Source organism: Enhydra lutris, unplaced genomic scaffold (assembly GCF_002288905.1).
Source record: "Enhydra lutris kenyoni isolate GAN:26980312 unplaced genomic scaffold, ASM228890v2 scaffoldscaffold26, whole genome shotgun sequence".
Classification (NCBI taxonomy): domain Eukaryota; kingdom Metazoa; phylum Chordata; class Mammalia; order Carnivora; family Mustelidae; genus Enhydra; species Enhydra lutris.
Window position 1 is genome coordinate 13,760,284 of NW_019154110.1, and position 24,982 is coordinate 13,785,265.

At 37.7% G+C, this 24,982-nt stretch overlaps 1 protein-coding gene across 1 annotated transcript in view; it reads right to left on the reverse strand.

The window, feature by feature from the left end:
- The window catches only part of LOC111151462 (glycerophosphodiester phosphodiesterase domain containing 1), a 53,013-nt gene that overhangs the window by 23,137 nt on the left and 4,894 nt on the right, over positions 1 to 24,982 (reverse strand). Inside the window, exons 2-3 of the mRNA XM_022509469.1 lie at positions 16,650 to 16,692; positions 1,127 to 1,262 (exon numbers count right to left, since the gene is read on the reverse strand). Of these exons, the coding sequence (XP_022365177.1) occupies positions 1,127 to 1,262; positions 16,650 to 16,692 (179 nt within the window). The remainder of the gene's footprint in view (positions 1 to 1,126; positions 1,263 to 16,649; positions 16,693 to 24,982) is intronic.

Below are 24,982 nucleotides of genomic sequence, written 5' to 3' on the forward strand. Positions count from 1 at the left end.
AGTGGGGGGACAAGACCTGTGCAGGGTCAGAAGCTATGTGGGAACTCTGTACTTTCTGCTCAATTCCACTGTAAACCGATAACTGCTCTAAAAACTAGTCTATTAAAAAAAAAAAAAGAAAGAAAAAGAAAAAGCAGGAAGCCTGGGTGGCTCAGGTGGTTGAGCATCTGATTCTTGGTTTCGGCTCAGATCATGATGTCAGGGTTCTGGGATCAAGCCCCATGTTGGATCCACAGGGAGTCTGCTTGAGGATTCACTCTCCCTCTACCCCTCCCCCTGCTTTCACTCTCTCTCACTCTCCCTCTAAAATAAATAAATCTTAAAAAAAAAAAAAAGAAAAAGAAAGAAAAGCCTGCGGTGTCTGGGTGGCTCATTCGTTAAGTGTCTGCCTTCACCTCAGGTCATGGTCCCGGGGTCCTGGGATTGAGCACTGCTGAGCGGGAAGGCTGTTTCTCCCTCTCCCCCTCCCCCTGCTTGTGTTCCCTCTCCTGCTGTCTCTCTCTTTGTCAAATAAATAAATAAAATCTTATAAAAAAAAAAGGTAACTTAAAAAAAATAAATTTAAAAAAAGCATGGAAAAATGTGCATCATGCCATAATGTTAAAGTGTTCAAAAACACAATTCTCTATAATATACAGTAGGACCACAACCAGGCAAAGAACATACAGGGTACACATACAGATGGTATTCTGTTAACATAAGTTTTCTTTAGGTGGTAAAATAAAGCATTATCTTCCATCCACTTATCAGTCTCTAATATAATGGCAAGTAAACTACTAAAATCAGATTTCCTATACTTGAAGACTAAAACTAATTCATACACTCAATCTGAACCAAATAAATTGTAGTATACTTCAAACAAGTTGAAATCCAGTAGTTTCACATTTGAGGACTTTGGTAATCTTGTTAAAATACTTATAAAAATAACTCTCCGAAGATGTATCCACAGATTTCTGTAGTGAGTATAAATCCTCCCTGGAAGTTAGAATAGTTTTTATAATTTCCTCTGGCATTCATTATTTAATCACTATCATTTACTGAAGCACTATCTGGCATTCTTTGTTTTTAAAAGTCCTACAGGCCCTAATATCTACTAGATATTAGCTTATCATGCATTTTTACTTACACAGTACTTGAGATCAGAGATGTTTACATTGACCCCAGTTGACCTCTTTAAATTCTCATCATGGGACACTACAACTTGCTCATCTTTTGTGATATGGCAATCCAATTCCAGCATATCAGTTCCAATTGTAACTGCACTGAAGAAATGCAGAGAAGAATAATGACATTAGAAAGTTAAGTAAACTTCATTTACATTATATGCACTAGGTATAAAAATTAGGAGTTAAATCAAATAGCAAAACATAACCCTAAAATTTCTCTACATTGTCATCTATTATGATTTATTAATGTCACATTCTAGAGTAAACACAGATTAAGAGAATCATGTTGCCTCTTTCCATAACCAGCTCTCCATACCCAAAGTCTGTAACAGGGGCACTTCTTCCCAAGACCATGAGCTGAAGTGTGAAAGGGGTGCCAAACTGAACTGAGCGGGGATCGAAAGATACATGGGTGCCGTGAACCCAAATTCCTTGAGTCCTCTGAGATCAAGGCCATGGCTCAGAAAAGCCCCACAGTCAATGACAAAAACCCACCCTATGGAGACCTGGCCTTCAGGGTGACCAGGCGCAGAGTCACTATGACCATCAGAGAAAAGAGATTTAGCCAGAAAAGTGATGAAGCCAGGGAGATGCCCTCCACTCTGGATTTAGAGCAAGTCCCCGCTACCATGCCAGGCCCTGCAGAACCCCCTGCACTGTCTCCTTCACCCATAGAAGACTACAGAATCTAAGTGGGCTTATAGAGCACTCCAGCAAAGTTGGGATTTCTTTGAAGACTGTCTTGGAACATTTTTGTTCTTTCTTTCCTCACAATCACTGCTGAGTGGTGTTTATCCTCACTAATGCACTTAGAGAAATCATTGGTTTTTTGAGTCAAGTCTCTGAAATATGTCCACATTTGATCTTTAATTTGTATCATTCTATAGAATGTTGTCAGTTGTATTTGAATTTTAAAAAATTGCTGCCAACCTAATATAATGGATAGGATACTGGATCAGAAGTTAAAAAGGTCTGGATGCCAGTTCCTGCTTTGCTATGAACTTGCTGTATAACTATGGGCAAGTAAATGCCTTTCTCTAGGCCTACATTTTCACATTTATAAAATGATAGGATTAAAGAACAAGAAATTGGTGCCAGCCTTTGTCACTTGAATTCAACATAGGATTAGAAATTCCAGCCAGAAAAAATTAAATTAAATTAAATTAAAAAAAAATAAAAATAAAAAGAAATCCCAGCCAGAGCAATTAAGTAAAAAAAAAAGGGGGGGGGCTGGGCATCCAAATTGGAAAGGAAGAAGTAAAATTATCTCTGATCAATATGACCTTGTATGTAGAAATCTTAAAGATTTTACACACAAAACTGCTAGAATTAATAAACTCATTAAAGTCGCAGAATACAAAAATCAAAACATGGGGTGCCTGGGTGGCTCAGTTGGTTAGGCGTCTGCCTTTGGCTCATGTCATGATCTTGGGGTCCTCGGATTGAGCCCTACACTGGGCTCCCTCCTTAGCGGGGAATCTGCTTCCTCCTCTCTCTCTGTCACTCACCCCACCCCCACTTGTGCTCTCTCAAATAAATAAATAAAATCTTAAAAAAAAAAATCAACACACAGGGGTGCCTGGGTGGCTCAGTGGGTTAAGCCTCTGCCTTCGGCTCAGGTCATGATCTCAGGGTCCTGGGATTGAGCCCCGCATAGGGCTCTCTGCTCAGCGGGGAGCCTGCTTCCCCCCCCCCTCTGTCTGCCTGCCTCTCGGCCTACTTGTGATCTCTCTCTCTGTCAAATAAATAAAGTCTTTAAAAAAAAAATCAACACACAAAAATCAGTTACATTTCTATAAATTATCAGCGAATGATGTGAAAAGGAAATCATAAAACAATCCATTTGTAATAGCATCAAAAAAATAAAAAGACTGGGGTGCTTGCATGGCTCAGTCAGTTAAGTGTCCGACTCTTGATTTCAGCTCAGGACATGATCTTAGGGTTATGAGATTGAGCCCCACATCGGACTCTGTGTGGGGCATGGAACCTGCTTAAGATTCTCTCTTTCCCCCTCCCTCTCTGCCCCTAAAAAACAAAAACAACAAAAAAAACCCTTAGGAATTAACCAAGGAAGTAAGAGACTTGTACAATGAAAGCTGTAAAACATTGCTGAAAGAAATTAAAGGAGATACATATAAATGGAAAGACATCCCATGTTCATCGATTAGAACACTTAATATTAAGATACATGGATCTACACATCCAATGCAACTCTTACCAAAATCCCAATGATTTTGCAAAAACGTTTTTTTGCAAAAATAGAAAATTCCATTCTAAAATGCCTGAGGGGCATTTAGCTGGCTCAGTCGGAAGAGCATGTGAGTTTTGAAAGTGGGGTTGTGAATTTGAGCCCCATGTTACTAAAAGAAAAAACTGTAAAATGCATACGAAATCTCAGGGAAACCCAAAGAGTAAAAACAATCTTGAAAAAGAAGAGGGGTGCCTGGGTGGCTCAGTTGGTTGAGCAGAAGCCTTTGGCTCAGTCCTGGGATCAAGTCTTGCATTGGGCTCCTTGCTCAGCAGGGAGCCTGCTTCTCCCTCTGCCTGCTGCTCCCCGTGCTTGTGCTCTATCAAATAAATAAATAAAATCTTTTAAAAAAAGAACAGAGTTGGAAGACTCACACTTCCTGATTTCAGTACCTAATACAAAGCTACAGTAATCAAAGCAATATGGTGCTGGCATAAAGACAGACATATAAATCAATGAAATAGAATCCAGAAATAAGCCCTCTTATATATTGTCAAATGATTTTCAACCATTCAATGGGGAAAGGGCAGTCTCTTCAACAAATGGTGCTGAGAAAACTGGATACCCACATGTAGAAGAATAAGTTGGATCCTTACCTAACACCATATCAAAAAATAAGCTCAAAATTGATTAAAGACCTAATCATAACACCTAAAATGAAAAACCTCTTAGAAGACAACATATGGGAAAAGCTTCCCTACACTGGATTTGGCATGATTTCTTGGCTATGACACCAAAAGCACTGGCAACAAAAGAAAAAAAAAGACAAATTGTACTTCATCAAAATTAAGAACTTTGTGCACCAAGGAGCACCATCAACAAAGTAAAAAGGTAGCCCACACAAACCATGAGAGACTCTTAATCATAGGAAACAAACTGAGGGTTCCTGGAGGGGTGTGGGTGAGGGGATGGGGCAAATGGGAGATGGACACTAAGGAAGGAATGTGATGGGGTGCCTGGGTGGCTCAGTGGGTTAAAGCCTCTGCCTTTGGCTCAGGTCATGATCCCAGGGTCCTGGGATCGAGCCCCGCATCAGGCTCTCTGCTCAGCAGGGAACCTGCTTCCCCCTCTCTCTCTGCCTGCCTCTCTGCCTACTTGTGACCTCTGTCCGTCAAATAAATAAATAAATAAATCTTAAAAAAAAAAAAAAAAAGGAAGGCATGTGATGTAATGGACACTGGGTATTATATAAGACTGATGAATCACTGAACTCTATCTCTGAAGCTAATAGTACATCATATGTTAATTAATTGAATTTAAAGTTTTTAAAAAAGTGGAAAAAAAAGTAGCTTACAGAATGGGAGAAAATACATGCAAATCATCTATGTGATAAAGGATTAATATCCACAGTATATAAAGAACTTCTAAACCTCAACAACAATGTAACCTGATTCAAAAATGGGGAAAGGACTTGAATAGACGTTTCTCCAAAGAAGACATGGAAAGATCACTAATCATTAGTGAAATCCTGTCAAAACCACAATAAGAAGGGCAACTGGCTGGCTCAGTGGGAAGAGTGTGCAACTCTTGATCTCAGGGTTGTTAAGTTTGAGCCCCACACTGGATGTAGAGATTACTTAAAATAAATAAATAAGTAAATAAATAAACTTTTTTTTAAAAAACCACAATTTGTTTTTTTTTTGGGTGGCTATTATTAAAAAGAGAGGGAAGGAAGAAAAGAGAAAAAAAATAGTATTGGCCAGGGTATGGAGATATTGGAACCCTTGTATATTGTTGGTGGGAATATAAAATGGCAGTTCGTCAAGAAAATTAAACATTGATTTACCATATGATCCAGCAATTCCACTTCTAGGTATACACAGAAAAGATTTGAAAGAAGGGAGTTAAAGAAATATTTATACGACCATATTCATAGAAGAATTGTTCATAACAGCCAAAAGTAGAAGCAACTTAACTGTGTATCAACTAAGGAATAGGTAAACAAAATGTGGTATATACCTAAAAAGAAATATTATTCAGCCTTAAAAAGGAAGGGAATTCTGGGGAACCTGGCTATCTGCCTCAGTTGGTAGAGTATGTGACTCTTGATCTCGGAGTTGTAAGTTTGAGGCCCATGTTGGGTGGAGAGATTACTTAAAAATAAAAAAATCTTTAAAAAAAAGAAAAAGGAAGGTAATTTTGGTATATGCCACAACATGAGTGAGCAAATCTTTAAAACATTATGCTAGATGGGACGCCTGGGTGGCTCAGTTGGTTGGACGACTGCCTTCGGCTCAGGTCATGATCCTGGAGCCCCGGGATCGAGTCCCGCGTCGGGCTCCCGGCTCCGCAGGGAGTCTGCTTCTCTCTCTGACCTTCTCCTCACTCATGCTCTCTCTCACTGTCTCTCTCTCAAATAAATAAATAAAATCTTTAAAAAAAAAATAAAAAAAAAAATAAAACATTATGCTAGGTGAAAAAAGCCAAAAACAAAAAATATAAATATTTAATGTTTCCACACTTATATAAATGTACCTAAAATAGATTAATAGAAATAAAAGTAGAATGGTGGTCACCAGAGCCTGGTGGGGAGAGAGTTAGGGAATTATTACTGAATGGGTCCAGAGTTTGGGTATGGAAAAAAAGTTCTGGAGATGAATAGTGGTGATGGTTCCATAACAACGTGATTGTATTTAAGGACACTGAACTATACACTTAAAAACAGTTAAAATGCTAAGTTTTATGTTATGTATATTTTATCATGATAAAATAAAATTTTTTTAATTTAAAAAAAAAGAAAAAATTGAAAGGATTAGATCAGACAATCTCTAAGCTTCCTTTCACATTTGAGATCCTATGACTTTTACAAAGGGAATATCACAGTGGTTAAGGAGTACAAACACTGCACGAAAAAGGGTAAATATGTGAGGTGATGGGTATGTTAATTAACTTGATGGTGAGAATCCTTTCACAATGTATACACATATCAAATCATCACATTTTATATGAAATCTATTATAATTTGTCAGTTATACCTCAAGAAAGTTGGGGGATAAAGAGCACAGACACTGGCTCTACCACTTACTTGGGCAAGTGATTTAGCTTCTTCACGCTTCAGTTTCCTTACTTGCAAAACTGTGATGATAATATCAGCTCTCTATACCTCCTTCCCACCTTGCACCTTACACCCCAAACACCCCCACACTTTCAATACTCTTCAGCCTGAAATGTCTTTTGCAAGAAAAACACTATACAGTAAAATAACAGATGCACATCTGAACAGGCACTTCACGGATGAGGATTTCCAAATGACCAGTAAGTGTATGAATAGATGTTCAACATCAAAATTCAACAGGGAAATGTAAATTAAAACCACAATGAGGTAGCATTACATAGCCACTACAGTGGCTAAAATTAAAAGGACTGACAACAAAGTAGAAAGACAGTGGAGGGACTGGAACTCTATATTGCTGGTGTGAGGGTCAACTGGTACAATCATTTTGGAAGGTATAAATGTAGACCTACCCTATGATCCTGCAATTCCACTTCTGCTAAGTATATATGTGAGAGGAATGAATGCATTTGGCTATTAAAAAACAGATAACAGGGACACCTGGGTGGCTCCCTCGGTTAAGCGTCTGCCTTCAGCTCAGGTCATGATCCCAGGATCCTGGGATCAAGTCCCGCATCAGGCTCCCTGCCCAGGGGAGAGTCTGCTTCTCCCTCTCCCTTTGCCTCCTGCTCCCCCTGCTGATGCTCTCTTTCCCACTCACTCACCTTCTCTCTCTCAAATAAATAAATAAAATCTTTAAAAAACCTAACATTATTTCACACATCATGGATAAATCTTACAGATACAAAATGAAGAAAGAAAAGCTGGAGACAAAAGTGTAAATAATGTATGATCACACTTATGTTATCGAGAACAAGTAAAATCAATTCATCATAATAGAAATTAGAATAATGGCCTTCTAGGGGCAAGTAATGTGGACTGGGAAAGGTCACAAGGATACCTTCAAGAGTGGTAGAAATGTTCTACATCTTTATCTAAGTGAGGGTTACAAAGGTATATACATTATGTTTAAATTTACTGGGCTATATAAGATTGTGCATTTTATGGAATGTATAGTATGGAATGTATATAACAGTAACAGGTTTTTTAAAGTTTTTCTTCCCTTATCTGCTAACTCTTTTTTTTTTTTTAAGATTTTATTTATTTATTGGCAGACAGAGATCACAAGTAGGCAGAGAGGCAGGCAGAGAGAGAGGAGGAAGCAGGCTCCCTGCTGAGCAGAGAGCCGGATGCAGGGCTTGATCCCAGGACCCTGAGATCATGACCTGAGCCGAAGACAGAGGCTTAACCCACTGAGCCACCCAGGCACCACTTATCTGCTAACTCCTTTTTTTTTAACTTTATTTTTTTTTAAGATTTTTTATTTATTTATTTGACAGAGATCACAAGTAGGCAGAGAGAGAGGGGGAAGCAGGCTCCCCGCTGAGCAGAGAGCCCAATGTGGGGCTCCATCCCAGGACCCTGAGACCATGACCTGAGCCAAAGGCAGAGGCTTTAACCCACAGAGCCACCCAAGCACCCCTTATCTGCTAACTCTTAACTCATCCTTCAGGTCTAAGCTTAGAAACCACTTCGGGATATCTTTCCCAATCCCCCCAGATTAGATTGGGTCACTAGTTTACATACTGCTAAATTGCCAGGACTTCCTGTAGCACCCTGTGTTTACTCTGTCATAGTGTTTACCACAGTTTTGAACATATCCATTTATCTCCCCTTGCCTAGTGAGACAGGAATTCTTTAAGTAAAGGGTTTGTGGGCTATGACTGGTTTACTCTTACATTCGTAGTTCCCAAGCACAGGACCTTGCACAGCTGGTACTCCATAAATATTTGTTTAAAAAACTCTATGTAAAATGCCCACTAAACACTTTATGCACTAATCACCACGGGTGACATTTCAAGATGAAGAAAAGTAAACATGGGTGGAGCAGGGAGAAAGTTTTAGAAAGAAACAATTTTTCTTTTTCAAAATTCAAGAATGGAAAGAGTAAGAGCTGTGGTGAGCGGAACAGGGTGAGAAGATACAAAAGTAGATAAATTATGTTTGTGCAATAGATTCCCATGCACTTGAATTGTTTACTGGTGGCTTTATATGAGGTCAGGTCTCTACAGTAAGATTGAATTCCTAGAGAGGAAAGGCTTATATCTGCTCCATACTTTCTAATGTTTGTGTTGTTGGGCATATCACAGGTATCCAACACATTTCTAAATGAGTGGACTAAAGCCATGTTTTACTTATCTATTAGATATCTATTAACATTTTAAATTTTAATTATTATCCCGCTAGCATTATCAGTGGTAATCCATATCCATCATAAGTACTATTCTTTTTTTTTTTTAAAGATTTTATTTATTTATTTGACAGACAGAGATCACAAGTAGGCAGAGAGAGATAGGAGGAAGCAGACTCTCCGCTGAGCAGAGAGCCCGATGCGGGGCCCGATCCCAGGACCTGGGATCATGACCTGAGCCGAAGGCAGAGGCCTTGACCCACTGAGCCACCCAGGCGCCCCCATAAGTACTCTTCTTAAAAGAATAAATATTCACATGGAATGGCATTTTTGAAGTATATCTGAATGAAAAAAGCAGGTAAGATAGGAACCTTGTGATGTAAAATAAAGTTTATGTATAATTTTGTTTGATTTGGAAAAATAATTTTTTAATTGAAGTGTAGTTTATATATTAAAAAGACTAGAAAAGATACAGGCCAAATTGTTACAGGGCTTATCTCTAATAAGTTGTATTTTTGGGACCGGAACAAGAGATTTGAGCAGGCCAATTTTTTACATCATATAGATTGCTTGAATTTTTGTTATTTTTTTTTTAAAGATTTTATTTCTTTCTTTGAGAGAGGGAGACAGCATGAGAGAGAGAGAGAGAGCACAGCATGAGCAGGGGAGAAGGGCAGAGGGAAAGGGAGAAACAGACTGTCCAGGGAGCAGGGAGTCCAACATGGGGCCCATTCCAGGACCCCAGGATCATGACCTGAGCCGAAGGCAGACACCTAACTGACTGAGTCACCCAGGAGCCCCGTTTTTATTTTTATTTTTTAAGATTTTATTTATTTATTTGTCAGAGGGAGAGCGAGAGAACATAAACAGGAGGAGCAGCAGGCTCCCGGCTGAGCAAGGAGGCCAATGCAGGGACTCCATCCCAGGACCTTGAGATGATGACCTGAGCCTAAGGCAGAGACTTAACTCATTGAGGCACCCAGACATCCAGAATTATTTGTTTTTAGAATAAAAGCTTCTAAAGTGGCAAAATAAGGATACTTCCATTATTAATATATTGTATCTAAAAGACAACATTCTGGACACCAATTTACTCATCACCAACAGAATGAATTACAGCAGGAATTTAATCTACGAAAAATGAACATCCTTTTAAAAACATAAGCACTCATGATTCTTATTTTGCCTGTGATCTCCTAAGTGAGGTGAATGTATCTTCTGTTTTATACTTAAGCTTGAAACACAGAATATAAAAATGATATAAAAATGCAAATATAAATTTGTATATAAATATATCAATTAAGGAATAAAGTTTTAGCAACTGAGTAAAAGTTTCTTAATGTTTTTAAAACAAACTAACTTGGTTCCTTAATGTAATTCTTACTAAGATGTAAATAACTAACTTTATGTGTCCTCTTCTAAAGGATATCCACCTTTAAAAGAGAATATTTATTGGTCAGTGTGTGCTAGAACCACAAATGTGTAAAAATAAAATGCAAAAAGAAGCAAACAAAAACAGTTTTTGGTAGATTTACTTTTCTGTATTTTTAAATTTCCTTAAATATTGTTATAGTGTTCAATTTTTTTTTTTAAAGATTTTTTATTTATTTATTTGACAGAGAGAGAGATCACAAGTAGGCAGAGAGGCAGGCAGAGAGAGAGGAGGAAGCAGGCTTCCTGCTGAGCAGAGAGCCCAATGCGGGGCTCGATCCCAGGACCTGAGATCATGACCTGAGCCGAAGGCAGAGGCTTTAACCCACTGAGCCACCCAGGCGCCCCTAGTGTTCAATTTTTTAAAAAAGATAAGAAATGTAGAAACTGTAAACCATATATGTAACCAGCAGTTTTGAAATAAAATCCTGAAATCCTTCATATAGCTAAAAAAAAAAAATTTGGTACTACTGATTTTTGGTCATGTGCATATCTTTCTTTTGTTATTATTGTTTTTTTGTATGTGTATGTGAAGGGGAGTAAGAGCAGCGGTTATCTATATTTTCCTGTATTTAAAAAATTCTGCAGGGCACCTGGGTGGCTCAGTCAGTTAAGTGTCTGCCTTCAGTTCAGGTCATGAGAAGGGAGCCTGCTTCTCTCCCTCTCTCTCTGCCCCTCCACTCTGCTTATACTTTTCTCTCTCTCTCTCTCTCTTTCACTCTATCTCAAATAAATAAAGTTTTTTTTTTAAATAAAAAATAAAATAAAGAAATTCTGCATTGGGCTCCACATCCAGTGTGGAGCCTACTTAAAACAATTGATTGATTGTTTGATTAATTAATTAATTTTAGTATATGTGCTGCTAAAGCGAGCACAATAAATAAAATTTTAGAAGTTAATTTAAAAAATTAAAAATTAAAATAAAAAATATTTATACATTTTACCTGAGAAATCTAAGTTTAAAGTTTCCCTTCAGCTGAAATGTTGGCTGTTTTTAGAAACATTTATGAATTATATAAAAAATATTTTCCAGGGGTGCCTGGGTGGCTCAGTGGGTTAAAGGCTCTGCCTTCAGCTCAGGTCATAATCCCAGGGTCCTGGGATTGAGCCCCACATCGGGCTCCCTGCTCAGCGGGGAGCCTGCTTCCCCCCATCTCCCTCTGCCTGCCTCTCTGCCTACTCATGATCTCTGTCAAATAAATAAATAAAATCTTTAAAAAAATATTTTCTATTTACTCTATGCTTATCTCTTATCAGTAAGCTAGTAAAAATTTAAAGCAATAGTAAATGAGTACATCCAGGACACTTTGTAAATTATCCTAACAAAATTATCCTAAATTTGATATACAAATAGCTAGAACATAGCTAGAAAAAGGAAATCTTTTTTTATCACTTTGGCCTTCAAAATTTCCCAAATATGATAAAATGCATCTACTTCAATTGACGCACCAGATATTTTATACCTGAATTTTTAAAAAATATTTATTTATCTTGGAGAGAGAAAGAGAATGTGAGTAAGCAGGGGAGGGGCAGAAGGAGAAGGAGAGAGAGCATTTCAAGCAGATTCCCTGCTGAGCATGGAGCCCCACTTGGGGCTCCATCTCATGACCCTGAGATCGTGACCTGAGCAAAAATCAAGAGTCCCACTCTTAACCAACTGAACCACCCACGTGTCCCCAAATAGCTGATTTTCTGATAAGCTGATTACAGACAGAAAAAGGGAAGTCAAGGCTTCAACATTACCAGAAAAAGAAATAAAAATTCTAGCTCTAAAAGATGTGAAATTACTTGAAACTCCACAGGAACAATACACGAACAATTTAAAACAGACCCTATATACTATATATTAAACTCTATTTAGAATTTAAATAAAAATTTGGAAAATATTAAAAATAGTAAACCCAAAAACAAAGAAATAAGTAACAGACCCTATATTAAGAAATTTATTTGAATCTCATTTATTCCTCACACCCCTGAGGTTTGTTATTATTCCCATTTCATAGATGAGAAATTAGTATTGTATTAATTAGATATTCTGAAAAATGTATCATGAGAACTAGGTCACTGATTAATTACTTTGACCGTCTGCCAACTTACACTTCCAGCTACTGCTAAAACAATTTGTTTCTTTCTTTTACCATTCATGTTAATACCATGGGGATCAAATTGTCCTATGGGTATTTACAAAGGCGGCCTGGTTTAATAACCTAGTTTTATTAGCTCTTAAGAGCTAGATTTTACATACTCAAGGGCTTAGTGACTCCGTGTGTGTGTGTGTGTGTGTGTGTGTGTGTGTGTGTAGTACAATTCCTTAGTTTCTGGTTTTCCGCTTATTATGGATGGTTTCTGTCTCCTTCATTTGTCTTCTGTTAATGTTCTTTGATCTTGAGTGCCCCATTCCATATCTTGGTTCAGTAAGCCACTAGTGAGAGTCTATTAGCATCATAATTAGGTGTTAGGGGTTAAGAGATTAATATGGAAAGATTCTTGCTCTCAAAGGAATTACAGAAGAGCCATATTCATAACCTAAGGTGTTTGTGAAAGCATTTTATAAACCATATTACCATATAAACTTTTTATAAATTGTGACATACAAAAAGGAAAAGGATAAGAGAAGGAAAGGAAAGGAGAGGAGGAAGGAAGGAAGGGAAAGGGGGAGGGAGGGAGGGAGAGAGAGAGGGAGAGAGAAAGGAAGGAAGGGGGAAGGAAGGAAGGAAGGAAGGAATTGTGAGATATAATAATTTCTCTTCAGTCCTAATTATCCCTTTTTTCCTAATTTTTTTGTGTGTGTTTTTTTTTAAAGATACTATTTATTAATTTGAGAGAGAGAGTATGAGCAGGGAGGGGAAGGGAGAGAGGGAGTGGGACAGGTAGAAGCAGACTCCCCATTGAGCAGGAAGCCCTATGTGAGGCTCAATCCCAGGACACCAAGATCATGACCTGAGCTGAAGGCAGAGGCATAACTGACTGAGCCACCTAGGTGCCCCAATCCTAATTACTTCTTTAGACCCACTATAATGAATTAATCTTCCATACATTCTTAAAGTCCTTTCAGTTTCCTAAATACATCTTGTCTACATACCCTCACATCTTAATCTCAAACATTTAACATTTCTTCCCCTTCCTTTTTTTTTTTTTGAGTAATCTTTACTCGATGTGTAATCAATGTGGGGCTTGAACTCACAACCCCAAGATCAAGAGTTGCATGTCCTCTGGACTGAGACAGCCAGGTGCCCCCAAACATTTCACGTTTTAAAAATAGTTTCTTGGGGGAAAAAAAATAGTTTCTTGGGGCATCTGGGTGGCTCAGTGGGTTAAGCATCTGCCTTTGGCTGAGGTCACGATCCCAGGTCCTGGGATGGAGCCCTGAGGCAGGCTCCCTGCTCAGCAAGTGAGTCTGCTTCTCCCTCTCCCTCTGCTTCTCTCCCCAGTTCGAGTTCGCTCTCTCTCAAATAAATAAAATCTTAAAAAATAATAAAAATAGCTTCTTCCTCTATACCAAATGCTAACTTTTCTGGTCTTGGTATCTTTTCAATTTTCTGGTTAATCTTAACCAGCCTTCCCCCACCAATTATTTATACTTTCTCTAATATCTTCTTGTTTTCACTTCCATGTCGTAATATGTATGCTTTGTGAAGTGTTTACACATGCACATAAATAAGATCTAAGTTTTAGCTGCTCATTATATTTTTACTCTTCCTCCCTTGACTACTTATCCTATCAAAGATATACCATACTTAAGCACAGTATCTGTCTGTTGCCAAGTATGTATTATAATTCCACCTTTTTAATATACTGTACCTTGAAAAGAGTATGTTTACGTGATTTTTTTTCTTGTTGCTCATGAAGCAGGTATTAAAAAACAAAAAACAAAAACCTCCTAAGCATCCCACAGTTAAAATATTCTACTAACAGAATACTTATAAATGAAAACAAAAGTATTTATTAATAGCAAGAGCACGGATGCATAAGATAAAACACAAAAACCACCACCAACAACAAATTTTTAAGAGGTTAAAATCAAGGGGCACCTGGGTGGCTCAGCTGGTGAACCGTCAGACTCTTGATTTTGGCTTGGGGTCTCAGGGTCATGAGATGGAGCTCCAACTGGGCCTTCATGCTCAGTGGGGAATCTGCTTGAGAGTCTCTCCCTCCACCCCTCCCCCTATTCACACACACTTGCGAGTTGTCTCTCAAATAAATCTTAAAAAAAGCCGGGGGGGGGGGCGGTTCCTGGGTGGCTCAGTCGTTGAGCATCTGCATTTGGCTCAGGTCATGATCCCAGGATCCTGGGATCGAGCTCGGCATCTGGCTCCCCGCTCAGTGGGAAGCCTGCATCTCCCTTTCCCACTCCTTCTGCTTCTGTTCCCTTTCTCTCTGTCAAATAAATAAATAAAATCTGAAGATGGGAAATGTAATGTTGTATCTAGCAAGTAAAAACTGTCCAAGTAAGACATTCTTTTTTTTTTTTTTTTTAAGATTTTATTTATTTATTTGACAGACACAAGTAGGCAGAGAGGCAGGCAGAGAGAGAGAAGGAAGCAGGCTCCCTGCTGAGCAGAGAGCCTGATGCGGGGCTCGATCCCAGGACCCTGGGATCATGACTTGAGCTGAAGGCAGAGGCTTTAACCCACTGAGCCACCCAGGCGCCCCAACACATTCTTTAAATATCAAAAAGGTTTTCAGTTTATTAAAATCTTCAAAGATAAAAATATTTATACCTCATCCTTAAAAATAATTTATTATACAAATGTACTATTCTAAGAAACAGTTTATTATATAATCAAGTATTTTAATTTCATAAATAAGGGTGGTTGGTAAAAATTTAGCAAAAAATATGGGGGAAACTTACAAAATAATATACCTTAAACATAAAAAATGCTAAAATCACTCAAAGTTATAAATATTTTTCCCCCAGGTAATATATATCACTACATGCCAGGGAACAAATATTTGTTAAATCATAGTATGGGAGGGGGTATGTGTATGTGTGTATTTGTCTCAGTGTAAACTGCACAAATACAATTATATATATATGCATTATGTATGTTATATATATCTAATTATATCTAGATGTATACATTATATAGATATCTAAAGATATCTACATATATGATCTCAGTAGAGAAGATAACATAAAGTAACTTACTTTAATTTATTGTATTTTATTTTGACTTAAAGTAAGTTAAATTATTTTGTTTCAGAATCTGGAAAGTTTTTTCCACAGACAGGAGGAAAGTTTTTGCATTTTAGGGTTTTAGAGCATCTGGTGATTATAGCCAAAGGTATTGTATTGGAGAACAGGAAGAATAAGCAATGATAAACACAGGAGGATAGGATTTAGATGAAACTAGAATATGGAGAAGCAGTACATTTGGATCTGATAAGAGGAAAAATAAACTCTCAGGTGTCTTTGTTATTTTTATTTTATTTATTTTTAAGTAATCTCTATGCCCAACGTGGGGCTCGATCTTACAACCCCAAGATTAAGGGTCACATGCTCTACCAACTGAGCCATCCAGGCGCCCCTAAATTCTAAGGTACCTTTAAGTGATGAGAAACAGAATAAAAACTTAAGCCAGGGGCACCTGGGTGGCTCAGTGGGTTAAAGCCTTGGCCTTTGGCTCAAGGTTGTGATCCCAAGGTCCTGGGATAGAGCCCCACATCAGGCTCTCTGCTCAGCAGGGAACCTGCTTCTACCTCTCTCTCTGCCTACTTGTGATCTCTGTCAAATAAATAAATAAAATCTTTAAAAAACAAAAAAAGATAGTAATATTTTTTAAAAAAGCCAAATTCTGATTTCTCAGTCCCAATGTATCCATAAAAATATATAAGAAAATATGTTTCCTACTAAATATGGAAAGGTAATGTCTTCCATGGAGTTTAACTTTTTATATCCTCTGCCTTACTTTTCAGGGAAAAGAAAACTGTTTTCACCGTTACTACAGACCAATGATGCTCATTTACTCTGAGACAGAGAACAAGGTATCAATCAGCTTTCATTCCTGTCTCTCCTGCTACTTCTCTGTGTAGTGCTCTAAAAGAGACCTGAAACATTGGGAAAAAGCTAATTTACCTTTTTAAAAAAAAATAAGACCAACACTCTTAAGGCTTCAAACAAGACCAGATCACAGCTTCAGGTCTGTAGAAGAATTACAGGGCAGACACATAATCCTATTCATAAACAGCAACCAGTGTTAACAGTTGTTTCATTTTCTTCTTTTCTCTTCTCTCCAAGACTAATTAGCATTACACACAGTGTGTTCCTTGTTACAAATGCCTTCTTTCAGCGTTAGAACTATAGTATCTTTTGATTACCCACAACTCTGATCTAGTTTTTCAGTTATGCAAAAGCCAAACACTCTTTGTAACACTTCAGACTAGCTAAACTAAAAAAAAAAAAAAAAAAGTGATTTTAATAAGATAGAAACAACTATCACAAGTGGATGTGACATGTATACTACCTTCACTTTGTGAATCATCATCACTTCAAAGATAAACTATAAAAGATAAACTATAAAAGAATACCTTAAAAAAAAGAATACCTTTTTATATACTTACTGCTGAAAGGCTGCCATTGTATTCTCCAAATTTTCTCCTGCACCTGTGAAAACATTAAATTTAAATTTCATTTACTAGCTAATTTCAACTTTTAAAAAAATTTTTTAAATTTTTAAAAGATTTTATTAATTTATTTGAGAGAGCACACACATGCACAGGAGTAGGAGGGAGAAGTGGAAGGCAGAGGGAGAGGGAGAAGCAGACTCCCTCTGAGCAGGGCTCAGGGCCCAATCCCAGGACCCTGGGACTATGATCTAAATGAAGGCAGATGCTTAACCGACTGAGCCACCCAGGCTCCCCTAATTTGAACTTTTTAATTTTTCCAGAAATTAACTTTAATAAGCTACATCTAGTGAATCTTGATGTTTACATACTGTGTAGACATTACAAGTTTTTTAAAGAATGTAATGGTATTTTGAATTCTTTTTGGCTGCACCAGAAAGAATCAAAGATTAAAACAAAGCCGCAGCAACACAGAAAGATTAGAACCTAAACATGTTTTTTAAGCTACAATATCTGCTCGTCATAGGAAAGACAGAAGAGGACCTGGTGTATATATATATATACCTCCTCAGAAACAGTTAATCTATCTCCTCTGCATCCCCAAACTCTCTTACGAATCTCTCTAGTAAGAATTTATCACATTATAGCATAAATTATAAAACTGACTCCTCCTTTTCCTATGAATTACTGAAAATAAATTCCTGTTTTAATCGCTTTGGCTGAAGACAACATAGTGCAGTAGTTAAAGGTGGAGTTAGGATCTTTGCTCACAAATCTACTTGATATTTGCATGACCTTGGGAAAGTTACAAAAACTCCCTGAGGCTGAGCTTACTTATCTGTAAGAATGAGGGATGCCTAGCTATCTTAGTGGAGTGTGAGATTCTTGATCTCAGGGTTGTGTGTTTGAGTGCCACACTGGGGGGAGAGATTACATTTAAAAAATTAGAATTAAAAAAAATTTTTTTTATTAAGTCTACCCCCAAAGTAGGGCTCAACCTCATGACCCCAAGATTAAGAGTCACATGCTCTACTGACTGAGCCAGGAGCTTCCCCACAAAAATAAAATCTTAAAAAAGAAAAAAAAAAAAAAAGAATGAGGATAAAGGTTGGCACCTATTTCATAGGATTGGTGTAGTTAAATGAATTCACATGTCAGGTGTCCTACGTCATCAATTCGAAAAATGAGTTTTTCCCTTTTAACATCTCATAAGTTAGGATGCATTTTACAAAAGATGGTGTGTAATAGTTTTTTTTTTTTTTTTTAAGACCTTAGAGAGGGTCTTTCTTTTTTTTTTTTAAGATTTTTATTTATTTATTTGACAGAGATAGACACAGTGAGAGAGGGAACACAAGCAGGGATATTAGGAGAGGGAGAAGCAGGCCTCCCGCTGAGCAGGGACCCAGATGCGGGGCTCGATCCCAGGACCCTGGGATTATGACCTGAGCCAAAGGCAGACACTTAACAACTGAGCCACCCAGGCGCCCCAGATGGTGTGTAGTAGTTTACTTGGCAAGATTTTCTCTCTCTTAGCAGTATGTTAAATATGTGCATTTTAGGGGTGCCTGGGTGGCTCAGTCAGTTAAGTGTCTGACTCTTGCTTTTGGCTCAGGTAATGATCTCATGAGTGCAAGACTGAGCCATGTGTTGGGCTCTGTGCTGGGGTTGGGGTCTGCTTAAGATTCTTTCTCTCCCTCTATCCCTCTGCCCCTCCCCTACCTCAAAAAGAAAAGAAAATGTGCATTTTATAATTAATGGCATTAGAGTTAATGAAATAGTTAATATTCCGTGAAAGTAAAGGATTACTGCTATTATTATTGCTATTGCCACTGTTACAGTAACTGGTACTTGGTGGATGTCCACTGACTGATGAGTGACAAATATTGCAATGACAAAAAGGACACAGATACAAAGTATCTAATTATCTAATATTATATATACTAGGTAGAATCAATTAACATAACACGCTAGCCATAAGATTTAAAATATTTTAAAACTAAAAGATTTCAGTATTATTAAATAATTAATGGAATGTACAGGAAAAACACTTAGGAAATACTTTTCCAAATACTTAAGAAAAACAGCCAATTTCTTTTTAGCAAAAAGAAACACTTCAAGTTTATGGCACTGTTCAAGTATTAGCATTAAAATGTACATACATACATACATACATACATACAATACCACCTGGACATATTTGTGAGAGTATTAGAATTTTCTTCTCTTATATTGTTAGATTGTGCTTCCATGGCAACCTAATTAATAATCAATAGAAACACAAAGTATGAAGAAATGAATCTATTAGCTGAATGTTCTAGAGTTCCATAGTTCAGTAGAGAGAAAGGAATACCCATGTAAAAAAAGCTACTTTGATTTTAGGTTTACTTTAGTCACTACAGTTGATGCACAATAGAAAACAGATGAAGTAAATCTGAAGATTATAGCTTTTGTAAAAATAAGTGCTCTTTAAAAAAAAGTAAGTGCTCTTTCAAGGTTAAATGACTTTTTCTCTCTTTTTTTTTTTAAGATTTTATTTATTTGACAGAAATCACAAGTAGTCAGAGAGGCAGGCAGAGAGAGAGAGGGGGAAGCAGGCTCCCTGCTGATCAGAGAGCCTGATGCGGGGCTCTATCCCAGGACCCTGAGATCATGACTGAACTGAAGGCAGAGGCTTAACCCACTGAGCCACCCAGGTGCCCCACTTTTTCTTAAAGATTTTCTTAACTTTATTTATTTACTTGACAGAGAGAGAGAGAGTGCAAGCGGGGGGGGGGGGCAACAGGCAGAAAGAGAGGGAGAAGTGGGCTCCCTGCAGAGTAGGGAGCCCAACTTGGGGCTTGATCCCAGGACCCCGGGATCACAACCTGAGCCGAATGTGACGTTTAACCAACTGAGCCACCTAAGTGTCCGGTTAAGTGACTTTTAAAAATCTAGTTGGTGTTAGGGTACCTGGGTGACTCAGTCAGTTAAGCCTCTGACTCTTGATTTCAGCTCAGGTCATGATCTCAGGGTGGTGAGATCAAGCTCCATGTTGGCCTCTGCACTGGCGTGGAGTCTTCTTAGGATTCTCTCTCCTTCCCTCTGCCCCTCCTCTCTTTCTCTCTCTCTCTCTCTCTCTTAAAAAAAAAAAAAAAAATCTAGTTGGTATTTGTTTTAGTCAAAAACTATGGAAATATGTTATATTCAAATAATCAATATTCAAGAACAAAACACTCTATAATATGACCACAAAAGACAAAGAGTGCTACTTTTTTTTGTTAACATTTTATGAAAATTAACTATCTTCCATATTTAATGAAGAGTGGCATTATTTTACATTTTTGCAAATCTCTTTAATGCTTTATAGAAGGCAGCTGCATTCTCATATCTGTTTCATTCATGTATACCAACCTTCACACAGATAGCCAGTTGGAAAGATTCTTTTTGATACTGCACCAGAATTTAACAAGTGGTAGTTTCTTTTTCTTTTCTTTTTTTTTTTTTTTTTTGAAGATTTTATTTATTTATTTGACAGGCAGAGATCACAAGTAGGCAAAGAGGCAGGCAAAGAGAGAGTGGGAAGAAGGCTCCCCGCTGAGCAGAGAGCTCCATTCAGGGATCAATCCCAGGATCCTGAGATCATGACCCTGGCAGAAGGCAGCGGCCTAACCCACTGAGCCACCCAGGCACCCAATAGGGGTTATTTCTCAAAAGTTACTTGCAGTGTGAAATCTGAACCATATGAATGACTTTTTCATACTCCATTATATGAAAATCCACTGCTTCATTTTGAACTTTGTTTTTTTAAGTAGGCTCCAAGCCCAGAAGGGCTTAAACTCACAATCCTGAGATCAAAACCCGAGCTGAGATCAAGAATCAGCACCCGTAAGTCCATCTTGAACTTTGAATAAATCTTTCACCCAAGCATGGTTTTATATTATGCATTGGTCTTTGGAAAATACTAATTCACTGAATCATGCTGATTTTCTAAATATTGACACATTTCATTATACAATATTCTTTAAAGTCACATTTGTTAATTCCTCATCTCATCAGGAAAATCTGTAAGAAAGCTATCAAGCTCACAGTGGAGTATACAAGCTTTCCAAATTTCTAATTTTTGCTTGAAACCTCAAATGTAATCATTGGCACTGCCTTAAAATATAGCTTATTTTTCTTCTAATGACAGACTCATTTTATAATTTTCAAGACTACATCTGCTGAATACTCAAGTCTGAATAACTGGTTTCAGTTTTTTTAAATAAAAATGGTGTTCTGTGGGAAGAAAATAAGGGCTAATTCAGCTCACAATTCAGATGATTGCATAAGTGCTTTTCCTCAAAACAATCACCATCATACTCTGATATGCAACAGAAGTGTTCTGTATGTACTTCCAATTTTGTCACACAAAATATGAGAAGTTTTGTGTGGGGTTTCTGGTGGCTCAGTCAGTTAAGTGTCTGCCTTTGGCTCAGGTCATGATCCCGGAGTTCCGGGATCTAGCCCCAGGTCCATTCTCCACTTGGGGAGTCTGCTTCTCTCTCTGCCCTCACCCAACGTGTGCACACGCATTTGTGCATGGCTCTCTCACTCTCTCAAATAAATAAAATTAAAAAAAATAAAAGTTATGTGTACTCAGGGTGCCTGGTTGGTTCAGTTGGTAGGGTAAGTGACTCTTGATCTCAGGGTCATGAGTTCAAGCCCCATGTTGGGTATAGAGCTTACTTAAAATTAAATTTTTTTAAAAAAGACATTCATTTTTTAAAAGTTACGTGTAAAAAGTTACGGGGGCGCCTGGGGGGCTCAGTCAGCTAAGTGTCTGCCTTCGGCTCAGGTCATGATCCAGGTTCCTGGGATTGAGCCCCACATTGGGCTTCCTGCTCTGCAGGAAGTCTGCTTCTCCCTCTCCCACTCCCCTTGCTTGTGTTCCCTTTCTCTCTGTATCTCTCTGTGTCAAATAAATAAATAAAATATTTTTTAAAAAAGTTACATATATATAGGGCTGAAATTTAATAAAATAATTTTTATTAATACATCAAATATGTCCTTAAGTGAAACTGCCTTTTTAAATTTTTTAAAAGATTTTATTATTTATTTATTTGTCAGAGAGAGAGAGAGAGTACAAGCAGGGGGAGCGGCAGGCAGACAGAGGGAGAAGCAGGATCCTTGATGAGCAAGGAGCCCAATGTGGGACTCGATCCCAGGACCCTGGGATCATGACCTCAGCCGAAGGCACACACTTAACAACTGAGCCACCCAGGCATCCTAAAACTGCCTTTAAAAAAAAAAAAAACTGTGAGTACATGATAGTAATTGTATCTGGGTGATATAGGTTCATGGAGTCTTAATACTTTTGCATATATCTGAATTGAAATGATGTTTTGGTTTGGGGAAAACAAGTTAGAAAAAATAGGATAGAGATTCAGTACTCTGAAATAAATTTTCCCACAGGTAATATAATTTTTACTAATATTTACATTCAGAGTCTGCATGTTTGTCTTTTATGTCTGCTTTTCATATTAATTTTGTTATTCATTTAAACCTAACAGCTTAAGCATGAAAACATTAAGATCTTTGATTTTGTAAGTTTATGAAATTAATACCCAGTATTAAATAAAACAATGAAAAGACAATCAAGATATTAATATTTAATAGAAGCTATACACTGTACTTAGCACCTTATATATTATTTCATTAAAACCCACACAACCAGAAAAAAGTTGGGTAGTCACATAGCCAATGAGGGGAACTACAATTCAAGCATAAACTATATACATTATTCATATTGGTCCTTATTCCCATATTCTACTTGTTTATAAAGCTTGGAGATAAATTCCACAATGATAACGCCTACAAATTACCTGTTAGATTCATATGGTGAAAGCCTGGAGAGTAACCAAGGGACTAATTAAAGAGTATGCCATTCCTCTCCAAGGAATTATTTGGTGGTAGCTCTTATCTCATGAAATTATTTGAATTCCTTTTGTTACTAGTTATATCATTTATAGAAGCACACTTGCCACTAATTTTCCTTTTCCTTCAATAATCAGTTTAAACAATGCCTGGCTTTGCATATCACCACCTGACATATAAACAGATGTTTAATTTTTAATTAGTTATTAAATTATGAAATGGGAAAGAGAATGAGTGTCACAGATTTTACATGCTGTCCTAATATGTTTATAATTCCTCTGCTTACATCATACTGCCTCCCTCTTCTAGTTCACATTTTTCACTTCTTTGAGAAAAATCTTCTCTGAAAAGTCCCATTTCTCTTTATTTACAGCTTCACTATATACTTCCCAAGTTTTCATTCTATATTAACTTTTTCTCTCTTATATAGTGTTTCATAATTACTTTGTAATTAGTTTCTTTCTTTCTTTTTCTTTTTCTTTCTTTCAGAGAGAGCAGGGGAGGGGCAGAGGGAGAGTGAGTTTCATGCAGACTCTGTGCTGAGTGCAGAGCCTGAAAAGGGGCTCAGTCTCATGATCCTGAGATCACGACCTGACCCAAAACCAAGAGTCAGACACATAATCCATTCTGCCATCCATATGCTCTGTGATCAGTTAATTTCTGATAGGACAGGAAAAGTAAAGGAAACATTCTCTTTTGGATCTTTAATTAGATTTACATGCTGTGAAGGAAAGAAATGTCTGTTTAGTTTTCTTTTTGTCTTCCAAATGCTTTATATACCAATAAACACTGTAGAGTTGTTTTAGAGATATGCTCTAACCACCATGATTAACATCTTTGTCTACACGATCAATGTGTGTGTGATGTTTAGAAAACCAATGACAAATATGACTATGCATTAGTCACATGCACACAAAGAAACCTTCAAAATTAAGTATTTTCTGATATTGGATAAGAAAGCTTAGTTCAAATAAAACATATCCTAATGTTTGAGATATGATCTGATCTCAAAACGAAATTTTTCAGTAAATCAAGTGACAGAGTAAGTTCCTTCTTCATTTCTTTCTTTTTTTTCTTAAAGATTTTATTTATTTATTTGACAGAGAGAGAGATCACAACTAGGCAGAGAGGCAGGCAGAGAGAGGAGGGAGCAGGCTCCCCGCCAAGCAGAGAGCCCGATTCGGGACTCGATCCCAGGACTCTGGGATCATAACCCGAGCCGAAGGCAGAGGCTTTAACCCACTGAGCCACCCAGACGCCCCCCACACCTTTTTTTTTTTTTTTAAAGAGAGAGAGAGCACGCAAGCAGGGAGGGAGGAGGGCAACGGGAGAGGGAGAGAGAATCTGAAGCAGGCTCCAAGCCCAGCACAGAGCCTAACACAGGGGCTCAATCTCACAACCCTGAGATCATGACCTGAGCTGAAATCAAGAGTCAGGACCTTAACCAACCAGATGCCCTCTTCTTTATTTCTAAATTCACTTGTTCCTTCAACATTTACAGTGTGCCTTGGAAATAGTATATGTAATTTATATAAGTGCATAAAGAGCTTGTAAGGAGTAGAAATGGTGTATACTAAGAGCATTTCTCAATATGGGTTCCCTGGAACACTGCAGACTTGGTTTTGTATCTCAAGAGGAAAAAACTGGTGAAATCTGTAGGTACAGGTATAAGAAAAAATTAAACACACTAGTAGCACAGAAGGATATTCAAACTGTATATTGATACACAGGCAGCATTTACCAACTAACTACCACACGTATGCTCTCTTCAATGGTAAGTGGTTTTTATAATGTATCTATCATAATTTCAGTAACTTTTCTATATGATATTTTTATATTTAATTTTTCTAAACTTGTATACAATTTAAGACATATATATTTTTCAGCCATTGCTGAAAATAAGTACATTTTAGTTTGCTTTCTTAAGCAGAAAAGCAATATTAAATAAGTGATAAACAGGGGTACCTGGGTGGCTCAGTAGGTTAAAGCCTCTGCCTTCAGCTCAGGTCATGAACTCAGGGTCCTGGGATCGAGCCCCACATCGGGATCTCTGCTCCGCTAGGAGCCTGCTTCCTCCTCTCTCTCTGCCTGCCTGTCTGCCTACTTGTGATCTCTATCTGTCAAATGAATAAATAAAATCTTAAAAATAAATAAATAAATGATAAACAACTTCATTGCTAATAAGGTATCGGTACGAATGAGTGAACCAGTTGAGGAAATGAATGAGGAAGAAGTTCTTGTTGAAAGGGCACCTGGCTAGTTCAGATGAAGAGCATGTGACTTTTTTTTTTTTTAATAAATATTTATTTATTTGACAGAGAGAGAGAGAGAGCACAAGCAGGGGGAGTGGCAGGCAGAGAAAGAGGGAGAAGCTGCTGAGCAGACAGCCTGACATGGGGCTCAATCCCAAGACCTCAGGATCATGACCTGAGCCAAAG